This window comes from Festucalex cinctus, chromosome 2, assembly GCF_051991245.1.
Source record: "Festucalex cinctus isolate MCC-2025b chromosome 2, RoL_Fcin_1.0, whole genome shotgun sequence".
Classification (NCBI taxonomy): Eukaryota; Metazoa; Chordata; class Actinopteri; order Syngnathiformes; family Syngnathidae; genus Festucalex; species Festucalex cinctus.
The window spans coordinates 17,146,383-17,171,261 of record NC_135412.1 but is presented as its reverse complement, the minus strand read 5'-3'; the positions used below and the strand labels follow the sequence as shown (position 1 = coordinate 17,171,261).

The 24,879-nt window shown below is 38.2% G+C and overlaps 1 protein-coding gene across 4 annotated transcripts in view; it reads right to left on the bottom strand.

The window, feature by feature from the left end:
* The window catches only part of dock3 (dedicator of cytokinesis 3), a 74,122-nt gene that overhangs the window by 5,877 nt on the left and 43,366 nt on the right, over nt 1–24,879 (bottom strand). Inside the window, exons 15-48 of one of the 4 annotated variants that reach the window (XM_077513416.1) lie at nt 24,559–24,683; nt 24,274–24,436; nt 24,063–24,169; nt 23,127–23,298; nt 22,951–23,048; nt 22,097–22,180; nt 21,884–21,984; nt 21,717–21,798; nt 19,770–19,940; nt 19,495–19,533; nt 19,058–19,250; nt 18,809–18,936; nt 17,239–17,385; nt 17,042–17,140; nt 16,850–16,944; nt 16,582–16,657; nt 16,408–16,508; nt 14,740–14,798; nt 14,510–14,658; nt 14,331–14,416; nt 13,173–13,199; nt 12,997–13,092; nt 12,611–12,671; nt 12,450–12,543; nt 11,143–11,291; nt 10,961–11,047; nt 10,751–10,855; nt 8,915–9,056; nt 7,215–7,381; nt 4,708–4,794; nt 2,922–3,101; nt 2,780–2,863; nt 2,533–2,649; nt 1,102–1,244 (exon numbers count right to left, since the gene is read on the bottom strand). In XM_077513416.1, coding sequence (XP_077369542.1) covers nt 1,102–1,244; nt 2,533–2,649; nt 2,780–2,863; nt 2,922–3,101; nt 4,708–4,794; nt 7,215–7,381; nt 8,915–9,056; nt 10,751–10,855; nt 10,961–11,047; nt 11,143–11,291; nt 12,450–12,543; nt 12,611–12,671; nt 12,997–13,092; nt 13,173–13,199; nt 14,331–14,416; nt 14,510–14,658; nt 14,740–14,798; nt 16,408–16,508; nt 16,582–16,657; nt 16,850–16,944; nt 17,042–17,140; nt 17,239–17,385; nt 18,809–18,936; nt 19,058–19,250; nt 19,495–19,533; nt 19,770–19,940; nt 21,717–21,798; nt 21,884–21,984; nt 22,097–22,180; nt 22,951–23,048; nt 23,127–23,298; nt 24,063–24,169; nt 24,274–24,436; nt 24,559–24,683 — 3,814 coding nt within the window. The remainder of the gene's footprint in view (nt 1–1,101; nt 1,245–2,532; nt 2,650–2,779; nt 2,864–2,921; nt 3,102–4,707; nt 4,795–7,214; nt 7,382–8,914; nt 9,057–10,750; nt 10,856–10,960; nt 11,048–11,142; nt 11,292–12,449; nt 12,544–12,610; nt 12,672–12,996; nt 13,093–13,172; nt 13,200–14,330; nt 14,417–14,509; nt 14,659–14,739; nt 14,799–16,407; nt 16,509–16,581; nt 16,658–16,849; nt 16,945–17,041; nt 17,141–17,238; nt 17,386–18,808; nt 18,937–19,057; nt 19,251–19,494; nt 19,534–19,769; nt 19,941–21,716; nt 21,799–21,883; nt 21,985–22,096; nt 22,181–22,950; nt 23,049–23,126; nt 23,299–24,062; nt 24,170–24,273; nt 24,437–24,558; nt 24,684–24,879) is intronic. The other 3 variants (XM_077513417.1, XM_077513415.1, XM_077513418.1) reach the window with 3 other exon arrangements.

Below are 24,879 nucleotides of genomic sequence, written 5' to 3'. Positions count from 1 at the left end.
ATTCTGTAACATAAATATGCACAATGCAATTATTGTCTTGAGAAAAATATCAACACTGCATGTGATCATATTTATTAAGACATTCATGCATCCATGTCAGGAGCTGCTCACTCGACCAATGACAGGCAGTTTGCAACGGCGGAGTCCAACCCAAGACACGCTTAGGACCGCCCCCTCATTTGAATAACATGTCGACTTGGCCGTACGGCCCAAAACTGCCAAAATCCAAAATAAATAAATGACTAAAAGTGAAAATAAAAATGGATATAAAAAAAATGTAAAATATAAACAATATATATATATATATATATATATATATATATATATATATATATATATATATATATATATATACACATACATATTTTCTCTTTTTATTTCCATTTGTATTTATTTTTTTGGCTATAATTTTTAAATTATATTTTTTATATCTTTTTATTTTCACTTGTAATCATTTATTTATTTAGTCATTTATTTATTTAGAATTTTGGCAGTTTTAGTCCTCCATAGAAGTAGAGACACACAACTATTTTTTTTTTTCTTTTTTTAACCCATGTGCTCTGGATTTCTCCCGCATTCCAAAAACGTGAATATTCAAACATTTCTAAGATGGAAAGGATCAGACAAGTATATATATTATTGATAAATTATTTTGTCTTAATTAGTATGTTTGATTTTGGAGTAATCAACAATTAAGTAAAAGTCATCAAGTTTAGAGTACATTACTCAAACATTATGGTCCTCAAATTACATTACTTTCCATGTAACTTATCAGAATATGTGTTTAAAGTAACCCTCTCATCCCTGAAATGATGCTACTTGTCCTTTGCAAAAGTGACCTTGTACTTTAGCTTCTTTTATCAAAAGTGTAATGATCCAAAAATTTAGGAAATTCTTTCTTTTACACACTCTTTCCTCCTGCTTCACGATTATTTCTACATGATTCAGCTGACCGCGTGGGAAAAAATAATAATCCTGCGTTGAACTACAAAGTGAAACTCGATACAGTGAGGGACGACTGTGTTCCATTTTAAGGGTCAGTGCAATTTCCTGAAACCCTTCATCCGAAGAGCAGGAAACATTTGAGCTCAGGTGACTGACCTGTGTCTGTGTAAGAGCCGCAAACTCTCCGGGCTCATGTGGCTGTGGGAGGAGAGGACGCCTCTGGGAGAATTGACCCCGGAGCAGCCAGCAGGGCCAAATCGGTCCACGCCGGGCACACCCTGCTGAGTCCCAAAAATATACTACTCTGAATATTTACACTGCTCACATGATAATCGTGTAAAAATGCACATTTGTTCACAAGAGAAAGTAGGGCTGTACAATTATGACCATCATGATTTTTTTTTTTCAATATTGTAATCACAATTACTAATCACAATTATTCATTATAGGGAAAACATCTTATAATTTTACAACACTATTTAAAAAAATAAATAAATAAAATAAATGGTAGGGCTGCTCAATTATGGAAAAAATAATCACAATTATTTTGGCAATAATTGAAATCACAATTATTTAAACAATTATTTAATATTTTTTTGTACAAAACTAACATGTTTACACATTTAAAAATATTAAGACCAATTAAAACATTTAGAGACACTCGAATTATGTAAGTTCTTTTGGAACAAACAAAATTTCTAATAAAATATATTTACCTACATATTAATTTATTTATGTTGGCAAAAACATAAAAAAGTTGGAGTGCAGCATGTGCACTGTGCAGTAGGATGATCATGAATTTTTTGGTACAAAACACAATAAAGTTTAAAAAACAAAAAATATTAAGACAAATAAAATTCTTCAAAACATTATAATTATGCAAGTTCCTTTCAGATTAAACAAAATTTATTAAATTGGTTATTTTAAAATTTTTAAAAGGTGCAAATTTAAACAACTAAAAATACATTAGTATTAATAATTTTTTTTTTTTTACAATTATGCTGATTTTGTAATTGTGGAGTGTAATAATTGAAATTGTAATTGAATTTAATTCATTGCACAGCCCTAATAAATGTTTTTAATGCAAAATGCTCTTTAAAATGAAAAGTATTATAATTTAGAATAAATTATAAAAATAAAACGAGGGCTAACTGAATTAATATGATGTTATCTTTGTTTTGGGTCACTTGAACTAAAATCTCAACCAGACAACAGATAATCCTGATCAAAACACTAGCTCGTCTCCATTATGTTCCTCATCTCTATTTACAGTATTTATTTATTTATTCACTGAACTTTTTTTCTTTCTCAACATGACTTGTTAGGCAGCATAATAAAGCCTTCACCATGCGTTCGCCCCCTGGTGGTTGGCTGACTACTGGTTGAGAAATTTCTTGCAGAACTTGCACAGTATTTTAAATGCAAACATCACTGATGATCAGCTTAGTTTAATCGTGGCAGCCAAAATCATCATCATGATTCAAATCTGATTCATTGTGCAGCCCTATGAGAAACCAATATTGTGGATGAAAGCCAAAAACAAACCAAAAAGAGGCCAGGATTAAAAGTGTCCCAGCCGTAACTCACATGGTGCAAACCAGTCCTCATCATGTGGAACTGGTCCACCAGCTTCTTGTGCAGGGGTCGCATCTCCGGGTGGACCAGCTTCTCATGAACAGCCAAACCCACTCCAAGAATGTGCACCTGCAGCAAAAAAAATCAACAAATGAGGAAAATCTACATGTACAATATTATAGAGTGCAAATTTTCCTCATAAAACACATTTTTTTTTCCTATTATTTGGGTTGAAAGTGGCATATAATCTCAGTGCGACCTGCTCCTGCATGAGGTCTTTAAGATGCGTGATCCTCTCGGCGTCTTCGGGGTGACTGCTGATGTAGTCCTTGTCGAAAAACGCCTGTTGAAAAGGCGGGTGTCAAAAGATCGAGACAGGTCCGCGCCGCGTGCACGTCTACCTCTTGGTATCTAGCGATGCCCCCGTTGACCGCCGCGTCGATGACCCCATTGAGGCACATGCTGAGCGGGTTGATGTTGCCGTGATGCTGTCGGTGCTGGTACTGGCTGATCAGAGTGCGCAACTCCTGGGTTTTATTCTCCACCACGTAGATGGCATTCTCCAGAGGGCTCACCTCCACCTGCAAGTGGAGTTGTTTTGGTTCCCGAAACAGTTTTACAATGGAACGCAAGGACATAAGCAATTATAGGGCTTATTTCATACAAGGAACGTTTTCACATACAAGTTTCCAATAATGTTTCACAAGGAATGGAAAGAAGTCAGTTTTACTGAATCCCACCCCCTTTCACATTAATACTGTTGCAACAAGCATCTTTGGTGTTTAGTGCAAAACCGAGCTCCAAAATATGAACTCAATATTGTCATCAAAATGTTGATGACAGTAATTCATGCATAATATTGGCCTAAGTGAATGTGTGACATTGACGTGAATTGTCAATTTTTTGCAATTGGTGATACAAAACAAAAAACAAAACAAAAAAAACAAAAAACGAAAGGGTTGTAAAACAAGTGGACCAGATTTTGCCAGATATATAAACGCATATATATAAATGTACAAATGTATATAAACGGGGGGGGAGAGACAGAGAGAGAGCGAGAGAGAGAGAGAGAGAGAGACAGACAGACAGACAGACAGATAGATAGATATGACAATGTAACAAATGAAATGGGTTTCATTTTTTAAATATATCTAAAAAATATATATAGAGCATCAAGAGTTTTTATTTGTGAAAATCACATTGCCAATAGAAGAAAACGTTTTTTTTTTGTGTTTTTTTTGTCGAGAAACATTTGCATTGGGCAATTCCAAACAAAAATATAAATTTCAGATTAAATTTAGTCATTCCTAATGGGTTGGATGATCCTTTATCAAAACTAAATTGAAGATAAATCTTCCGCCCAATTAGATCACACTTTGCATTAGCTGGGCACGAAAACAGCATATAGTGTTTTACAATACTTAACTATATTTATAATTCATAACGTGTAAACACATTTTTTAATACTTTGCCCATCACTTCCAAAAACTTATTTACACGATTTTTTGTTTGTTTGTTTTGTTTTGTTTTCAATGCACGAGCATACAGAAGGCTTTGATGGAGCTTCTGAAATGAAGAGGTGGCTTAAAGCAATGGTAGTTATTACAACAAAAAATATGGGCAACGGGTGGTAGCAGAGTATAAGAGATCAGCCAGGGCCATGTTGCAACAAAGCTCTTGTTGCCAGTGTTTGCAACAGGTTTGTGAATAATAATTGCTGCAAACTGGAACAGATACGAATATACTTGTTTTTTCTTGATGAAAGAAGAGACTAATCTTTCTTTTGGTTGGTTCAATGTTTTTTTAGCAATAGCACACAATATTGTGCGGGCCTTGCAAAACCAATCAAAAGCAAGTAAAATAGCCAGGAGCGAAGGGGGTTGCTTTAGTGAAAAGGGCTGCGAGTGATTGAGTTAATGAGAAATCGACTAATTCAAGAACAACACCAGGGTTTTTTTTTTTTTGTTTGTTCTTTTACCACAAGAGTAGCTTGAAAAAGAGCATCCTGGACATTTACTACCCAAATAATCTCGCAACCCCGATAAAAGGACATCAAAGATTGAAAAAAAAAAAAAAAGTGGCATGGGATCTTGTGGACTTGAAGCCCTGGAGCAGGCAAATGCTGATTCAGAGGATGAAGTAAACACAGTTACAGTAAATGCAACACGCAGCGTCGCCGTTGCTCACCACTTCTCTCCTTTCCACGTCGGCCCAGCGGCAGATGCCTGGCAGCGGGCGGGAGAGGATCAGCGTGGTTCTCTCAATCCACAGGCTCTGTTGGAGCAAGCAGACAACAGAGATTTGCCCTACATCGTCAACATCAGGCGTGGGTTGGGGGTCGCGTTGGGGTCACTGTGTAATGGTGGGGAAACGGGCATGCAAATGTATGAAATGAAATAATTGTCTTACCCAAATTGAATCAACAGTTTGAATGATAATGACTCCGATCATTTTGATAATGGATGTAAATGAACCCTCTTTTTATGTTGACCCACTTTCAAGTTAAAGAACAAATGAAAAAAAATCATTTCAGAAGATGGATGGATGGATAGATATTAGCTTGTCACTATCAGACTTGGCACCGGCAGAAAATAACGATTCATTTTGATATATTTTGCAATGAAAACATTCACAAAGGAGCACTAACAATGTTTCTCTGGATTCTTTTGGAACATGAAGCATATACAGGGCCAAACTGACCCAACATATAGTTTTTTTGCTATGAAACGTCACATCAACAGATTCAGAAATGGTTAATGTTGACATATGTGCAATGAAAACAGTTATTAAGAAGTTACAAACAATGTTGATTGGATTAGTTTTGGAATGTTTAACATTCGGAGTCAAATTGGCCCATTCTAAGAGTGAAAAAGTATAAATATTGCAGGTAGTTTTTTTTGCTACTAAACGTCTCATTGACAGACAATTAAAGCTTTTTAATTAACAGACAATTACAATATTTTATTTTGACATATTTGCAATCAAAACTGTTCATCATGAGCTATAATTTATTATCAGGGCGCTTTTGGAACATTAAATGTTTCCCAGGTCAAACTGACTCATTTCAAAGTCAAACAACTACAAATAGCATAGTAGTATTTCATGATAAAACTTGTTAAAAAAATGGTTCATTTGAAATATATTTGCAACTAAAGTGGTTAATAATGTTTATTGGGATGCATTTTTTCTTTCAGTCATTAAACATCGACAGGGTCAAACATTTTGAGAACCAACCTAAGAGGAGGGTTAAATACTGTATTACATATTTACATTACTACATACTTATTATAGGTCCTTTTTGCATTTGCTATTTTGTTCTAAACTCCTGTTTAATTTCCCAGCTATAATAATTTCCTTTCGACTTTGCATCACTGCAAGTTTTGATGACAAAAGTGACTGCAGCCCAAGGTTATTTTAGTTATTTTAGTATTTTAGTTAACTACAACTAACGAAAAAAAACTACAACCAAAATTCAACAAAATAAATAAAATAAAAATGAAAATGCTTTTTTAAAAACGAAAACTAACTAAAACACTATAATTTGGTAGTCTTTGGTAATTCATTTAATGCATGAGCCTTTGGGGATGATTTTAAATGTGATTTTGAGGAGATTTATTTTGATATAAACCGGAATAATGATGTTTGATGTATGTCACAGAAGTGACGTCATCTAGCAGCAGCCAATAGGAAAGCAGATGAAAATCGCTCCTACGGTGTTTTTTAAATATTGCGCACAAGTAATACACATTTTTTTTTTGTACTAAAACTAATACTGAAACTAACTAAAACTAAGCATTTATTAAATAACTAAAAATAATCAAATAATCACTAATACAACCACCATGAAAACTTATTAAAACTGACTCAATTTAACTCATTCACTGCCAGCCATTTTAGAAAATTTTAAAAATTTTCAATACTCACGTGATATTACATTCAATAATTATATATAAACTGAATCTATCAAATGACAGAATATTCTCCGTAATTTTTGCTCCGTCCCGTTCTTTTATAATTGACAGTAGAAAAATGTAAGTTTGCCAAAATACAGCCATTTCTCCCATAGACTCTGAAACTGTGTTTATTTTGTATAAAATGGGGAAATGATGTCATCCACCGGTGGTTGGGCATCAGTAAAGATGTTTCCAAGTTTGATATTTACAGTGGAGCATGCTCAGATTCGCCCCCATTTAGCACCGCTCTAAAAAATACAATTGACAAGTATACTTGTCAAAGGCAGTGAATGTTAAAAATGAAAATTCAAATCAAAATCAAAATTCCAAAACTAAAATAATCCTACTGCAGCCCCATTTAACATGTTTACTGTACTTATGGTGGCATTGGAATCTTGTAAATATCTGACTTTATTTTCATAATATTAATCTGAAATATGAAAAGTTCATTTTTCGTTCTTTTAGTCTGCTGCCTGAAGCCAGGTCAGCATTGCGACTACATGTGAGTCTAAAATTCTAAATTGAATTGTGTTTGTCCTCACTGAAAAATGGATTCAAAGCCCCTTCCGTTCCAAAGGAGGCGTCGTGTACAGTAGTTGTATTTTTGCTGAGCACTGCACTTAGTCACGCTCAGCCACTGCTGCATGAAGTTCTGCTTTGTGACCACTGCGAGGTGTCGCAGCATTCCCCCGTTTGACGTCGGTCTACATCTAAATTCCGAGCGCGAGCGCCTCACCGTACCCTGAACTCATTCTCGCGGTCCTTGGGGCCCTTGTGGAAAGGCCTGTCATAGTGGAAGCGGCTGACGTTGTTTATGCGGTAGAAGCTCTTGATCCTCTCGGGCACGCGCTCCAGCTGAGGCACATCTGAGATGTCTGACACTGGTGTCACCGCGTAGATCTGCAAATCTACAAGCTGAGTGTCAAGGAGCAAACTGACAGGCAGGGGGACAGGAAGGCAGAAAAAGTACAAATGTTACTGTCCTCTTTGGAGCCTTTACACAGTCAGGTCCATAAATATTGCAGTTCTCATCATTTTGTGCTTTAAATGCAGACTGTGCGGATTTAATTTGAAATTTCAAATCAGGTGAACAGTGTCGGAATTACATCCGTTTGTGTATTTGGCTCCCATTTTTAAAGTAAAGTTAGATGTACATATACAGACTGTTGTTATTACTACATCATTCACCTGGTTTGGATGTATATATCCTCAAATTCAAATTAAAGTGTTGACATTTTAGTGCATGTTTGTTGAAAGCTTGAATTTGGGGCAAAAAGCATGTGTTGGGTTAAACACTGAGATAAACACAATTTGGTTGTTTGTCCTCTCATTACACGAGAAGTTACAGACTGTGATGACTGGGTCATGCAAGGGTTATGTTTGGGTCATGACCGTGAGGTCAAGTGTCTGCTTTGAACTGATGTAACCAGCATCTAGTTTCAACTGGTAAGATGCTATGTGATGTCAGAATCTCTTTATCTGGTCAACAGCCAATCAGATAATTCCATGTCAGTCCTGTGACCCACATGTCGAGCCGCAGCCAATACGATCAATTCGCTGTCTATATAAGCCTGACTGAGAAGTGTGTGTTTTTGTCGGATTATTACCTCTGTTGCTCTGTGCAACTCCACCGCCCAAGTTAGCTTTGCGTCTCGTGATTCTTGATACATTCTCGTTGTTTCTCATCTAGTCAAGTTTGTTCCACGCCTCTCGATGTTGTGCGAATAAAGAGTTAAAAACTTATTTGTGTCTGCATTTTTGGGATGGCCTATTCTTTGTATTGTATTATGGATGTTTTAATTGTTCAGCACTTTGAGTTGCATTTGAATGTATGAAAGGTGCTATATAAATAAAGTTTGATTGATTGATTGATTGATTGATTGAAATGAGAAAAAAGATAAATAACGTTAAAATGTGACCGATATCCTGAAAAACGCAATTGAAAATAAACAAGTGTGCACACTAGAACGTGGCTGTGTTCAGAAATGACCACTCGTGTTCAAACTTGTGTTAAATGGGAGTCAACACACACCTGTCACCTTTTAAAGCGCCTCTGATTAACCCCAAATAAAGTTCAGCTCTTCTGTTTTTTGTCTTTCTCGCAGAAGCCTGAAGGGCTAGCGCAAACACTGACTGCTATTTCAAACTGTTCCGAATATCTTGTGATGCTGCCGGCCATAATTTCATCTTGGTCTCATTCTTTATATTCCAAAAACCTTGCATTTGAACAGGGGTGTGTAGACTTTTTAAAACCACCGCTAGTTTTGGATTACATTTGTCTGTTTTGGTGAAGTTGAAATAGTTCTTCTATTTTTGACTTCTGCTCCTTTGTTACTATTATGACATGACCTCCATGATTCACCATCGTACAAAAACAGAAAAGCACAACAGTGCCTCAGCAGAGAAAAAAAAAAATGTCCACAGTACAGTGAGTGGGATACACTGAGCATCACTCTGCAGGATGGTGTCATCGGGTTGGTTGGGATGCTGCATGGCGATGGCTTGCGGAAATTCTCCCAGCATCCTTTGCTGGAAGTCCTCCAGCCGTTCGTAGTCATAACCACGACACACAAACTCTTTGTTCTGGAATGAGGCAAAGCGAGCAGCAGTTCAAATCATATTTGAAATTAAAAAAAAGAAAAAATATATTAGCATAAGTGTCAGTCTGATATTTAATTATTTTTAAATGAAGAAAATACTGCAATTCATTATTTAATCAGGTTTTTTTTAGCATGTAATAAAATATATTAGCATAAAAAGTGTGATGTCTGGTAACATTTTCATAAAAACATTGAATGTTAATTTATTCAAAAATATCAATAAAAATAGAGAGGTTTGTTTAATATGATGTAGTTTTCATGTTTTTTAAACAAGTTTGATTTAAAAAGTGCAATATTTTGAAAATTTAATGAGGATGACACATTTTTAACAAAAATGGATAATAATAAAAAGTGACACATTGTAACATTCAACTTCATAAAATGAACAATTGTGATACATTTTCACATTTTTCAATGAGAAAATAAAATATATAATAATATTGTGAAATTGATTATACATTGATACATAAAAAAAAGTACAGGACTGTCTCAGAAAATTAGAATATTGTGATAAAGTCCATTATTTTCTGTAATGTAATTAAATAAGCAAAAATCCCATACGTTCTAGCTTCATTGCAAATCAACTGAAATCTTGTAAGCCTTTTATTGTTTTAATATTGCTGGTTATGGCATATTTTTATTTAAGTTGTCTGAGGAAATATTCAAATATTTTGAGATAGGATATTTGAGTTTTCTTAAGCTGTAAGCCATAATCAGCAATATTAAAATAATAAAAGGCTTGCAATATTTCAGCTGATTTGTAATGAATCCAGAATGTATGGCATTTTTGTTTTTTTTAATTGCATTACAGAAAATTAAGAACTTTATCACAATATTCTAATTTTCTGAGCCAAAAAATTGCGTGGGAAAAATGTTTCATTGAACTTCTAAAACTAACATTGTTATTAAAAAAGTGTGGGCTCTTGTGTTACAATTTTATTTTTAATTAAAATTTTTCTGTCATCTTTTGATTAGGGCTGTAACGATATCCAAACATCACGATACGATATTATCACGAGATGAAGCTCACGATACGATAATTATCACAATATTGTGGGGAGGTTGGTGATATTTAAAAAAAGGTCACAATATTGTAAAAAAGATGAGCTCATACTAAAAAAAACACAATATTGTGCTTTTGTACATGACAGCAATGCATATAAACCACCTACAATCTGTAATAACATTTAATATTGAGACGATTACTTGTTAATGCAAGCACACATTGAGTTCCTCCACATATTGACTCGGTTGTCGGTTCACAGGCATGTTACGTTCTCCTTTATCTGACAATTAGTGTGGATTTTAAACATAGAAGGGCCAAAACATCCCTAATGAAAAAAAAAAAAAAAAACTGGCCACAAGAGGGTGCTAGAACTGCACAAATGGAAATCAATCTTTTTTCACAGATGTCTTGCTTTTAAACATCGTGACCATGACGACGATGATATTATGGAAGTTTTAATATCACGATATTGCCCTTATCGTTACATCCCTACTTTTGATGAAGGCCATGTTTAATTGCATCATTAGAATATGCAAGAGAACAATAAAAACAAGCAGCAAGATGCAGATGGCCCCTGGGCCAGACTGAGGACATCCCTGATTTCCATCTAATATCCAGCACACACTTTTTGTCCTTCCCAAACGACTTTTTTTGACATCCTCTCATCTTACCCTGAGGAAGAAGGGAAACTTCCTGCCATAGAAGCCCATTCGGAAAAACTCGGGCTCGATCCGCTGCTGCTCAATAATGTTGTCATAGTAGGCTGCCTCCATTTTCTGACACACGGGATGAAACATGGCAAAATCACGCGCGATCGTTAGCAGCTGAAAAGCTTGTTTGGCAAAGAGCGCGCAATCGGCAAGCACACAGACTTGACTTACCCGTATCCAGCTGAGGCTCTGGTAGTCATATAACGTCTCATACTGGAAAGCCAACTCCCGACACAGAGAGATGCCATATTCCCAACACTGCAGGAACACACACAAGGAAATTCCAATTCTTGTCGTCTAGTCGTCTCTCGTCATTATTGAGGCGGGTACATGTGAGAAAGGAATTTCCTTACCTTGCCCTTGTTGAAGTAGTGAAGGATTTTTCGACTCAGGTTCTCCTTGCGTTGCCACTCGCTCTGGCAGGGGTAGTGGAGGAAATCCCTCAGGGGCCGGTCCTCCCAGTGGAGCAGCTCCCAGTACAGTAGCAGGGTGAACGCGGCCTCTGTCAGCAACGATACACAGTTCAGGAACAAAGTGTAAAGAAAATGTCGTATCTGCGGTGACACAATAACGACATGTCGGAGAGTTTGGACAGTCTGGCCACCAGAGCGTGCTGGTACCTTGCAGACATTTTTGTGAACAGATGTCAGAAGCCGCCTGGAGCGTAGCAACTGTCTTTTGCGGAATAAATGACCAAAAGAGCAAAGTTCAACCTCACAGATGAAATTAAATCTGTTACACTACCGGTATGTCCCCTTTGCAGTACTTTCTTATATGTAGTACATTTATTGTGTAATACAATACACGCCACCTTATTTCTTTATTTATTTGTTTATTCATTTATTTGTATTAGCTCACAGAAATTTAAACACACAAATCTTGTGCCATCAGTCTGAATAATTTTTGCCTGTTTGATGAACGTGATGAAATCATTTTCATTACACATTTAAATACATTTTGCATTGTTTAAAGACACACTTAAGTCAATTATATTTAGATTTACCGACAACCTCTTCTGACTTCCGGTTCACAATAATACATATTTATAAACTGATACTAAATTAAAAAAATAATATATATGTATATATATTAGGGGTGCTAAAAAAAAATCGATTCGGCGATATATCGCGATACTACATCGCGCGATTCTCGAATCGATTCAATAATCGGCAGAATCGATTTTTTTTTTTTTTTTTTTTAGGATTCACACCTTGAGCATGGAAGAATGTTATATGAACGGAACATTAAGCCTTAATATTTTATTTTAATGCTGTTCAAACATGAAACAGATTACAACCTCTATAAGACTGAAATTTCAGATAAATAAATAATACATTTTCATATAAATCTTACACTCTACAAGCTTACTGATTAGTATTTTCTAAATTTGAATGAAAAAAATCGCAACAATCGACTTATAAATTCGTATCGGGATTAATCGGTATCGAATCGAATCGTGACCTGTGAATCGTGATACGAATCGAATCGTCAGGTACTAGGCAATTCACACCCCTAATATATATATATATATATATATATATATATTCCTTTTATGCAAGCCCAGAGATTTTCTGTGTCAACAAATTCAAACTGAAATTCCATTTTCCTTTGCAAATCTGCCCCAAAAATCTCGCATAAATTGAGTTTGTCTTTGCAATACCTGTGAAGTCTTCTGCTTGGAGATGCAAGTCACACAGCTTGTGGATGTAACGGATGTACATATCCTCCTTGTTGACCTCCGATTTGTAGAAGTTCTGGGTTTGAGTTGAGAAAGGTCATTTTAAAACGACTGTTGATGTAATTAAAATGATGATGTCTCACCATAAAGTTGACAGAGCCGCCCATTTTCTTATTCTCGACTTCATCTCCTTTCATGCAGTCCCTAAACAAGCAAAAACAAATTGCGTTATTAATTATTTATACAAGAAGAGACTCAAATCCTAAGACATGACTTTGCATCACAATTGGAACAAATGATCGCCAGGATTCGTGCACAAAAGTCCCACAGACACCCACCATGTTTTTTTTTCTTTTTACATTTAATCAGTATTAAAAAAAACCCTCAAGGGGACACATTCAGGCACAAATAGTCCGCTCCCCCCAAAAAAAAGTTCAATGCTGTCGTTTCTTAATTTTTTTTGCCGGGTTTTGTTATGACCGGGTGTCCCAATATTGTTACACATGTAGTGCCTCTGACTGTTTCAGACCTGTAATCCAGCAGCCGTTCCACAAGTCTGGTGACTGAAGTGACAAATGAGATTCCCGTCTCTCTCCAGGTCTCCTGCTCAATCTTCTCCAGGAGACTGAACACAAACAACGGTCACATGACCTGAGTGAAGCTGCAAGCAGATCTCATAATTCAGTGGCAAGTTCTGGAACTCACCTCGGGTAAGGTCCAAACAACTGGGTCCTAGGATAAAACACACAAAAAGAAAAATAATTACATTCTATTTCTCTTTACATTTCAATTCACTAGTTTTCATCATCCATCCATCCATCTTCTTAAATGTTGCCACCTTACAGATATTGTTGCTGTATTTAGATACTTTTCAAACCATTTTAAGAAAGATTTTTTTAACCAAATAGCACCAACAGCAACTGCGGTCCTCATTTTTGCAACATTCTTATTTCCTGCACAGTGGAGGAAAGAGAGGAATTTGCCCTGGCAATGATTTGGGAGTCCTCAATGACAAATAGTCATTTTGTGATCCTTGTAATGTAAAATAAAATATGTTTAAAAAAAAAAAAAAAAAGGTAACTAGATGTTTTTTTTATTTAGTGTTGATTAAACAGTGTTTCTGTGATTGGCTGGCAACCAATCCAGGGTGTACCCCGCCTACTTCCCAAAGCCAGCTGGGATAGGCTCCAGCAACCCCGCGCCCCCTTGTGAGGAATAAGCGGTCAAGAAAATGGATGGATGGATAAACAGTGCTTTAATGTTATCGATGTGTAGATGTAATGTAACTGATTATAGTTTTTTTTAATATTTTTTTTTATTGTAAATATAATTTCCTACTTATAACAACATATACCAGAACTACACAACTGGCAGCTTATTAAAACAACACCAATTTTTGTGTTATACAAAGACATTAAATTCATATTTGACAACCATTTCAGTTTCTAATATGAATATTAAGCATGTTTTTTTTAAAACAACTTTTTAACAAGTTGAAGTTTTTCCTAGACATACAAAAACTGTCAGAACATGCTCAAAATGTCTTTGCAATAAGAAAAACTGTGAACATCTTTGTAGCATTTTACAAAAACCCAAAGTTGCTACATTCGCAAGCATTCGCCGCTCAGTGAGATACCAGCTTTATCGGTCTTCAGATTTGTAAAAAAACAAAAAAAAAACAAAAGCCATAAAAAGGCCCATAATCGGTCTATCCCCGGCCTAACCACTAAATTCTGATCCATAAGAAACAGGTAGCGTGGGTGACAGTACACGAAACATATAAAAAACTAAATATGGATCTGTTGTTGGACGACCTTTTAAACGCAAGAACCTCTAAAATGTCAAAGCAATTTTAACACTCACAAAAGGCTGAAGAGCTCTCTGTGATTATCGTCGCCTTTGCCATCCGACACCATGCTGTCCAGCTTATCCATCAGTTCCGCTTCCACCTACGCACAACACAGGCGCAATCAGGCAAATTGTCTGCATTTGTTTCGTTTTTTTACGAGTAGACAAGTGCACCAACGAAATGTCATGGTGACCTGTTTGAAGTTTCCATTTTTCCTCTGCTCCCAGTCCATCATGTCATGGAAAATTGGAATCATGATGTTTCGAACTTCAGTCTGAGGGACCAGGGTGACTCCCAGAAAGGGGCCCATCATTCCAGGGATGAAGTGCGGTTTGTTGTCACCTAAATGAACAAACAAAACCCCGTCATACGTCATATGGTGTAAATTTGAGCTATTTATGATGGGTACAGTGCGAGTCGAACCTAATTTCTGCCACATGCTAAAGAGCTCATACGCCATCAGTACTCTCATATCTCCATACCTGCACAAAGAGATGATTAGAACATCATCAACATACGAGTCAATTTCATCAGATCTTGTCTTGAGATGTGCCCATTTTCTGAGATTACTTCAAGGAGAGAGAGATGTCAAGTAGATGTTATGATGTTCAAATGCATTTTAACATATCCCACGTTTTTAAAAATGAGGTGCAAGCAGAGTGAACATGCAAACAGCAAAATATGTCAGCGCGCTAATCCTGTGGACATTGTTGCTGATGCTCGCACTTTGTGTAAAACCGATTGTTAAATTTAAGTCCAGGGTGTCCTCGAGTTAAGGCACACTTGACTTAAGGCGTTTCAACTTTACAACAGTTACGCCCGGTTCGCCATTTTGGCTCCTCATCCACCATATAGCTCGCAGTTTTCCCTTCGTCCGCTATTTGGCCCTTAGCTAGTGCTAGCGCTTGTGCTTGTGGGAGTATCTTTGGCTTTTTCACCCTCTTTTTTTTTACACATCAGCCTCCCCCTCTTCTTTTCCATCCACCTCTAAGCAGTAATGGTAAGTACAGCATTTTATTATTTTAATGTATTTTACATTTTTTTTAATGCAAATTATTTTGATGTAAATATTGACTTTAATGGGGAAATTCAACTTAAGTCGAAATTCGGGTTACATCGCTAGCGTAGGAACGGAACTCCGACGTAACTCGAGGACTCCCTGTACTTGTTTTCATGGCCTAAAGATAGCCAACAGAGTAAAAACTTCCCATTAACTTTGATGGGACAGTTGCCGGGCGACACGGTAGATGAGTGGTTAGCATGTCCGCCTCCCAGTACTGAGGATGCAGGTTCGAGTCCAGGCTTCGGCCTTCCTGGGTGGAGTTTGCATGTTCTCCCCGTGCCCGCGTGGGTCTTCTCCGCGTACTCCGGACTCCTCCCACATTCCAAAGACATGCATGGCAGGTGAATTGGGCGCTCCGAAATTGTCCCTACGTGTGCTTGTGAGCGTGGAGGGTCGTTTGTCTCTGTGTGCCCTGCGATTGGCTGGCGACCAGTTCAGGGTGTCCCCCGCCTACTGCCCAAAGCCAGCTGGGATAGGCTCCAGCACCCCCAGTGACCCTTGTGAGGAGTAAGAGGTCAAGAAAATGGAAGAATGGATGGAAGGACAGTTGCCCCCCCGAACATGGCCACCAGGTAGTCATGTCTGCAAGATTCGTAACCGTGGTAAATGCACGGATCAGTCGCTGCTCTCTGCCAATGACAGCCAATACTGAAATTAACTTTAATAGTTACAGAACAAAGAGGGCATTTTGAATGGACTGGAAACTATTTGATGTCCGTTAAATCCGGACTCTGTTGGTTCTGGGTCTGTTAAGAAGGTTACACTGTATCCCTTTAATTCGAAATTATAAAGATGGGGATACCAACGGATCTCTTCACACAAGCATGAGGCAAAGTAGGATGATGTTTTCATTTCTTGGGCACACGCATGGTCTTCATACGTTAAGTCAGCAACTCGTAAAAATGGCGGGTCGACTGCAGAGGGGTCCTTTGTGGACAATATTCACGCAGAAAGTATGAATTAGCCTGATTCACCAAAGTATAGCAAACAGTATGGAAAGGCTGAAAAACGACATGGTAGTTGCTTACTTGTCCAGAACTTTCTTTCTTTTGGCAGGCCCAAGTGCCTCCAGCTGCAGACTGGGCTGGTTGATGTACAACACGGTCAGGCTGAAAAAGGAGTTCCATACCTAACGATGGAAAAGAAAGACCATGCAGGTCATAGAAATTCATCAGATGTTTCGTGTATTTACACAGACACACCTTGAAATCGAAATCGGCCTCGGAAAAGTTCTTGTGCAGCGCCGGGGAAAGAAGCTGCGTTGTCACGACGATGATGCTGCGGGAAAACAAAAGCAAGCTTGTCACTGTCAGCTCCCAAAAAAGGTAGCGACCAAAAATAGATGACAGGGACAAGTGTAACCTTCACAAGAGGGTAATTTGAAGAGAGTCTGATCTAATGGCAGCTTGTGTCCCTGAACCATCAACGGGCACAATGACTGCACGTCACAAAAGAAGAAGTCAGACTCACTGACTGGTTAGAAGTCTCATGACACTCCAATCTCGAGGAAAGATTGTCAGCTTCATCAGGTTGCGGAACACGCAGAAGATCTTTAACAGGAACTCCTTCACACCAATATATGGAATAATAATGTCGTTTAGGGATCAGGCAAGCATGTTTCAGGGGGAAATAAGTTACAAATTCTTAATCGGGTTTTCCCACTTTGAGCTCCTCCTTGCTATGGAAGTTGTTGAGTAGATGGTGAAAGTGGATCTCTGTCATCTGTCGGAGCAGCGAAAGAAGACAGGACACGTACTCCCCCTAGATGAGAGAAAATGGCACATCAAAGTTTGGAAAGGTTAATGAAATGCACACATAAATGCGTTTGTTCACACATGAGAAGAGTTGATTGCACTTACCGTAATCTCGGCGGTGCACTGTGGGCAGCGTTGTCCTCTGGAAGTCTCCACAGAGTGAGACTTGCTCAGGATTGACAGCAGAGTCTGGAGCAACACGTCCAAGAGGCTCTCCACCATCATCTCCACTTCCTCCTGAACAGACGACTCCTGAGAGCCGGCCAGTTACAAATTCATTTGCATGCAATCGGAAAATACACCGCCAAATATTACAGTGATTGTCAAAGTGTGGTACGAGGACCACTGAACGTAAGCAGGCTCAAATTACTTGATTAAACCTACAAATTGTGCATAATGTTAAAGTGGCTTCAACGTTTGTTTTTTAATCTAGAACAGCACATTTTTTCTTAAGTACAGTTCAGTTGTGTTTGACAAACAATACATTTGCAATTAATCACCTATTACAGTAATATTGTTTTTATGCAGTACATTTTGAATCATATCATCAGTACAATTTTCCGATATTAACACTTTAACCGCCAAAAAAGTTTAATGATTAGTAAAATCACGATTTGTTCCACCATAAACGTTAAATGACGTCAACAATTTTTTCTTTATTTTTTTCTTTATCAGTGCGCAGTGCAACGTCTAAATGCAGCGCTGCCTGGTCAACGGGTTGTAGAATCAAAAACAGCCACAAACTATGGCCAGCAGATGGCACCATTGTATCTCTTTTCAATGGGCTGCCGGTGTATGGAATTACAATGAAACATGACAGAATCTGATGAATCAAACGTTTTCAAGGATGACGTGAATGATCAAAGCCTTTGCCACATTAAACTTATAATTCACAGAGCGTCACTAAACAAAAAAATATTAGTTTCAAAGTCATTGTTGGTATTTTTTTTTTTTTTTTTTTTTTAAAAGCTTGTTTTTCTCCTTTGCAATTTTCGCTCAATGTCACTCAAACCTTTTAAATGGTGATTACTAAAGAACGGAATAAGGTAGAAACATACTTTCTTTTTCTGATGAAAGAATGGAATGTGATCTTTCGTGTGGTCCCCCAACATGTTTATGTAGTAAGATCACACAATATTTGTTAAAATGCTCGAAATCGGCTGACACCGCGGGAGTTTTTTGTTTTTTGATAACGTGTGGCAGTAAAAGAGTTCATATTTATGAGCATTTAGCTAACTTTCAAGAAGTATATGAGTACAACTGAGTATATACGCAACTTTAAATCAAGTCAAAGGGAGTATTTCACAAATGTAAGAGTATTTAGGTAACTTTTGGGGAGTATTTCATCGATTTAAGAGTATTTATATTAACTTTTAGGGAGTACTCGAGATCATCTTGGATTAAATTACTTGTAAAAGTAATTAAATATATTTAAAAGTATTTAAGTAACTTTCAGGGATTATTCAAGTAGAATATTTAGATAACTTTTAAGATGTATTTGAATACATCCAGCAGTGTTAAGGTCACGTTGAATAGGACTTGAAGAGCAAGTATTTTCTGAGGTGATACTTTGCGTAAAAGGTTGGAGAACCACTGTCGAGACAACTCAGATGGACTACAACTGCTCAGTTTGACTGAAAAGGAAAGCCGTGTTGTTTGCGACAATGCACTATACCATAGAGCTGCTTTTGATGATGGAAAAGATGCTGCCAAGGATCCCAGAACAGATCAGTAGCTCCCTCTGCTGGCGCAAGTGCAAGTGAATGTGGTGCAGAACGACTGGAAGCAAAATGCTTCGAGACTCTGAAGGAAGCACCAGAGAAAGAGGATGGATGGACAAACGCTCTACCGTAGATTCAAGTACACAGATTTACATTGGGCTATGACATCATCATTGTGATTTTTTTTAAAGACAAATTCTCACCAGGAAAGAAGAAAAGGCGGCTTTCAACAGTGCGAGCAATCGACTGCAGTTTGACAACATCCATTGACTGGCCAATGTCAACAGTGCTGGGCATACTTCCGAGGGTTCCGCGGACGTATTCGGCCACCTCCTGAACTGTGAACATCTGCAGCAGCTCATCAAAGATATCGGGGAAGCTGTTCAATAGAGCCGCCTGCGAGGTGAACAAAAACAAGGACGAAGTTTAAACACGTTAGAAAAAAACTCAACAACTCAACAGCCCGAAAGAAGTTCAGTTATTCATATTCTGAACGAAGGTTGTCGAAGAGAAGCCGTCACTTCATGTTTATTCCGCTCTTTTGGGTTAAAACAGGAGAACGGCTGCCGAAGATAAAGCTCAACGGCAGGTCACTGGGACCAACGCATAATGTTGTGACTTACTGAGATTGACGACAGACCTGGAGCGTTACCACAGAGACATGCAGCGGATCACACCCCTCCAAGATCAAGATCAAGCCAAGCGAGGGGCAAAATAGGACAATGCACAAAATGAAACAGAAAACAATTTTACAAACAATAAATAAACATGGCACAAAAATGAATACATGATGAACGTAAATATAAACTGTGAGTGAAAGAACAAATGAAAAAAAATGTAAAACAAAGATAAATAAGACTTCCAAAGACAAGGTAACATCTGCACATGGACAGCGAAGCCGGTCTTCATTCAGACCTGCGTGAAGACCAGGTTCTCGGAGCTGCGGCTGTCCAGGCTCAGCACAAAGCGGATGGACTGAAAGAGCTCCTGGATGCTCGCTCGGAACTGCTCCTCCTCCATTCCGCAGGTGGCCCGTGCGTACAGAATTCTAGACTGGACGATGAACTTGAACAGGTACTCCAGAGCCTGAGGGAGGAAGTTAAAAGAAGATATGTCTCACTTGTGTCTTGACTTAAAGCAACACTAAGGAACTTTCAGTTTACGTTCATTATGGCGGCACCATATGGACAAAAGCGGTATTGTTATATATTTGAAGGAAGACCACATTTCCAATGAGGCATTGTGTGTTTTTTTTTTTTTCTTTTTGTTCTTTTTGTTTTGTTTTGTTGTTTTTTTTCTCTTTTTGGTTCACGCCAGCGAGTGAAAGCCGGGCCCATGTTGGTCCTTGACTGTCCTTCCACCCGAATATAGTTATCCCTTTCCTTTTTTTCTTTTTAGTCTCCTCATACAAAACTTTAAAAAAATAAATGAAAAAAAAAAGCTTCAAGCTGTTTAATGCCACTCCCACTTGAGATTAAACATTAACACCAAAGAGTATTACAATTTGTGCCTTAGAACACCCACATACTGTATATCGGCCTTCAGTCTGCTAGCTTAATGCTAACGTTTAATAGCATCTACAATATGTTGGAGTGCTATAACCCTGTAAACAAGCCCATTTGCCCCCAACAGGGCATACAACAGGAAGACGAGCAAACAGAAGCATAGTTGAGAATCAACAACAGAGAGTTGATTTCAGAGATGGAGAAACACAAGACAAGCAAAAATTCCTGCTTGACAGCCAAGTTAAAAAATACAACTTTACACTGATAAAATTAAGTAATTGCTTTAATAACAATACATTTATGAATAAGTCTTGCAACACAGCAGTCAACTTGGATTTGTTTAAAATGCTAATGCTAGCTTAGTGTTGTTAGCGGTATTTTGTTGAAGCTAGATCTCTCTGAATTTGAGAATCACGTAAATGAGTTTCGTGGAATCTTCACGTATTACTGAAGTGAGGCTACTTTCAAATCTTGCTATAGCAACTGTAACACTGCAAAGGGAAAAAGTCCTCTTGTACTAATTAAAAACATCAATCTATGGAAGTCCTGCACATGGTTTCTTATATTTGCACGGATATATATACCGTCATTTTTTTTCCCTTATCCTCCTGTGAGGGTTGCGATCAAGGGATAGTGTTAGTGTTTGTCAACTGTGCATATATGAGACTCTTTTGTGATTAAGGGCTATATAAATAAACTTGACCTGACACTGTGCACTTGACAATATCTTATCCACGTTTGATCTTTTTTCAGCAGAAAGCTCACATCCTGAGGCATCGCATTACTCCTTATCAAGTCATTTGCTTTGACCATTTCTGACTTCAATAATCAATTCAGGCCATGGCAGCCCAGAATGATTCCCGGTGCAAATTCCGGCACAGCGCACGGTCTACATCTGCGCGGAGGTGGGTTAGAGCAGGTGTTGGTAATTTCGTTGTAGGCATGAACACAGCCCACCGCATTCATTGCCAATCAAAGCGGCTCCTCTCATTCCCTCAAAATGTGTCGCACTCGCATCTTGTGTGGCGCTATCTCTGTAAGGAAAAGGCTGCGCGATTCGTGCAGAGTAGTGCATTTTCACTCTATATGGAAATACTTGGCTTACTTGGTCTCCTAATCATTTTTTTTACTCTTTTTAAAATGAAATTTAGAGTAGACAAAGTGGAGGCTAATAACGCAACATGCTAGGTTGCTAGAGTTTTGACAAGTAGCACCGTTGCAACAGGCTTGTGACTGGCTGGCCTTACAATCAAGGGACAAATTTTACAAAACGAATGATAGGTGGGCATCTACTTGTTTGTTTGTTTGTTTGTTTGTTTGTTTGTTTTTTAACTCATTCGCTGTCATTGATCTTTACCCTCATGGCTTCTTGGATGTGGTCTTGTCGAACGACCTCAGCCGAGCGGTCCATGTACCACTTCAGGCATCGAATAAGCTCCCTGCAATCACATTTTTTATAAACATATTGTCAACTTTGCTCTGATAACAGGCTTATTAGAGAGGAGGTAGCAACTGTTTCTGTACTTGTATGCCAAAGCTCCAGCAAAGTGGTTTTGGATGTAAGAGTCCATGACAGGGCGGAAGTGGTAGAAACGGCTGTCCCTGAGCAAGTTGATAATGAATACCTGAAACACATGAACGTCGATGACACAATTATCTATTAGCTCCTTACCTTATGGTAAATATAAACAATTGTAAAATTATAACATTGCTATTGTGCTGTTGTAATTGTCCTACCAGAGACTGGAAAACCAGAGGTCCATATTTATCAGTGTTGTCATCTAAAAGACAGAAGAGTGTGTCCAGGACATCTCGAAGGAACTGTAGGGACAAAAAAGATCAAATGTTCGCATAATCTATTCTGTACATGGAGAAGGGTTTGCAACAATATAAAGATACAAGAGATGCCTACTTGTGCACTGTATATTGTATTTTATTTCCATATGTAACTGATGGAATGAATTTGAATCATTTTTTTTCTTCTTTATTGAATTGGCATGACGCTGTTTCTGGGTAGTCCACATTTTTCATTTCAGCAGTAAATCTGAACACAAACTATTAATCAGTAGTGTATATAGCAAGTGTGTATAGGTAATAAAGCTCATTGAATGCCAATCCAGTTAAAAATCTTTGGACGTCTTTCAAATTAATACAATGGCAAAAATGGCTAAGCAATGACGAATACTTGTACAGCGCTAAAATGCCTTTGACCGCTTTGTCTAATGTATTGTGAGGTTGTTGATTGGAAATAGGAGATGAATCCATTAAAGAAGGTCGGCTGACAATTAAGCTTTGACTTCATTCGCCTCAAACATCTTAAGTCACATCTCTAATATCAATCGGGCTCCTGCTTTGACAAAGAAAAATGATGCAGCCGAGTCCAATTAGTCGACTGTGTCTAATTCGCTCCCTTTTTAATCATGAGGTGTACAATTAGCGAAGTCATACTTTTAATTTTGCCGAATTGACGAAATGCCACAGCTGCCGAAGGTTAATACCTTTGAAAATGTGTGTCAAACCCAATTAATGCTTTACATTGGCCAAATTGCTTATGACTTTAGGAGGTAATGAATATATTTGACAGCACTGACCTTGACAATCTCCTCTCCACTGATCTGACGCAGTCGACCAAGGATGTCCAGAACCCGGTCTGGATGGGTCTTCCAATTCAGAAGGGCCAATAGGTCCACTAAAAGCAGGACACAACCAAATCAAACTATAAAACTGTGTCATACATCACATCATATTTAAGGTTACCATTGGTTACCATTCTGTGTGAGTTTAGTGGAGCAGAGTATGGTGGAAACCCAAAAGGTCTCTTTCGGGCTCCGCTGGAAAGGCAGATTAGTCGGCAGGTTGGGACAACTGTTGAAGTCCTCTTTGCAGCAGGGCAGGCTGAGATACAGGCCCTGGTTACTGAAGGTGGCACTCTCATCACACTGCAGTAGACAGACAGACAGATAGACAAAAGGCTTTCAAAAGGGAAAACGCTCACCTAGACAAACACTGAGGCAGTGGCGGTGTACAACATGTTCGTTCCCAAAACTCAATAAATCATTTGTTTTCAAAAACGTATAAATAAGTTCTCTTTTAAATGTATTAAGTGTCCCAAAGGTGTCTTTATACGTTTTTTTGTTGTTGTTGTTTTTTGTTTTTTATTGCGAGAGCATACAGAAGGCTTTGCTGCAGCCTCTAAACTGCAGAGAACGGGTGAAGCAATGGTAGCAATTGCAAAAAATGCCAGCAGGTGGCAGCAGAGTATAAGAGATCAACCAGGGCCATGTTGAAAACAAGCTGACTTCCCCACAATTCTATACAGATTTGTGAATAATGATAAAACTTAGCTATATTCTAATGCTAATTACTGGAAACAGAAATATACTTTTTTTTTGTCCTGATGAAAGAAGAGACTCTAATCTTTCTTTTGGTTCCATGTTTTTATAGCAATAGAACACAATATTCTGTGGGCATTGCAAAATCCGTCAAAAATGGTTGTTGTTGTTGTTGTTGCTATGACTTGAAAAAAAATACCTTTGCAAATGAAAATGTGACTTGGCGAATAGGCATATAACAGAATTCTAATAGATGTACTAAAAATGTTTTCCTTGTTTCTCATCTTTCCATTGTGGTAGCCTATATGACAATGTAGAATAACTCCAGCACTGTCTACGACCCTTTTGTTTGCCGTTAGACCGGATCTCACCTTGTAGACGTATAGCTCGTGGCTCTCGTCCGACAGCGTGGTCCCATCCTCCCTCATTAGTGGAGTGAAAGCAAAGCCAAAAAGTTTTTTCTCCCCTTTGTCTTTGGCTGAAATAACATAGATGTCGGCGACATGCTTCATAAACCACCCTGGCCTAATGAAGCCCAAGAAATGAGCGCCGGCCGCCGCCGGCCCACAGAGACGGACTCACTGGAGCAGTGTCTGAACTCGAAGCGTAGGTGGGAGCCTCGGAAGCGATCTATGGGAATGGGGAGTTTGACCATCTCACTCCAGCGTGGGCTGTTGTTGTGGTAGAGGACGAAGGAGCGATAGTCAGTCATGTTTGGCTCCCCGCTGCCCAAGCTGATGCAGTCCTGCAAAGGAATGAGGCGGCGTAGAGCAAGTAATGAGCGGATGCTGAGGGAGAACTAACGTACTCATCATGACTGATGGAATGGAAATCTGCTGAATGATGCACATTTAACACGAGCCATACTTTGAGAGTGTCCCCGTCGGCGTAGAGGACGTAAAGCGTCACTTCGATGTTCTTCTGGACGCTCTTGCCACCCCGCTCGAACTCGCCCCGTTCCAAGGTCAAGTACAAGTCGTTGCGAATGTCACCTGTGAGAATTAAAATGGAAAGCAAAATGATACTATGAGCGAAAAGGTACACACATTAAATATTACAATTAATCATCCACGTGAATTGTAAGCATTAATTGTAATCTTTGGACTGCCAATGCAGTATGGTTTGAATACCGTTATTAATATTTAGGTGGCCCATGACAGAATGTTATTTATTTTTATTTTTTTTGTT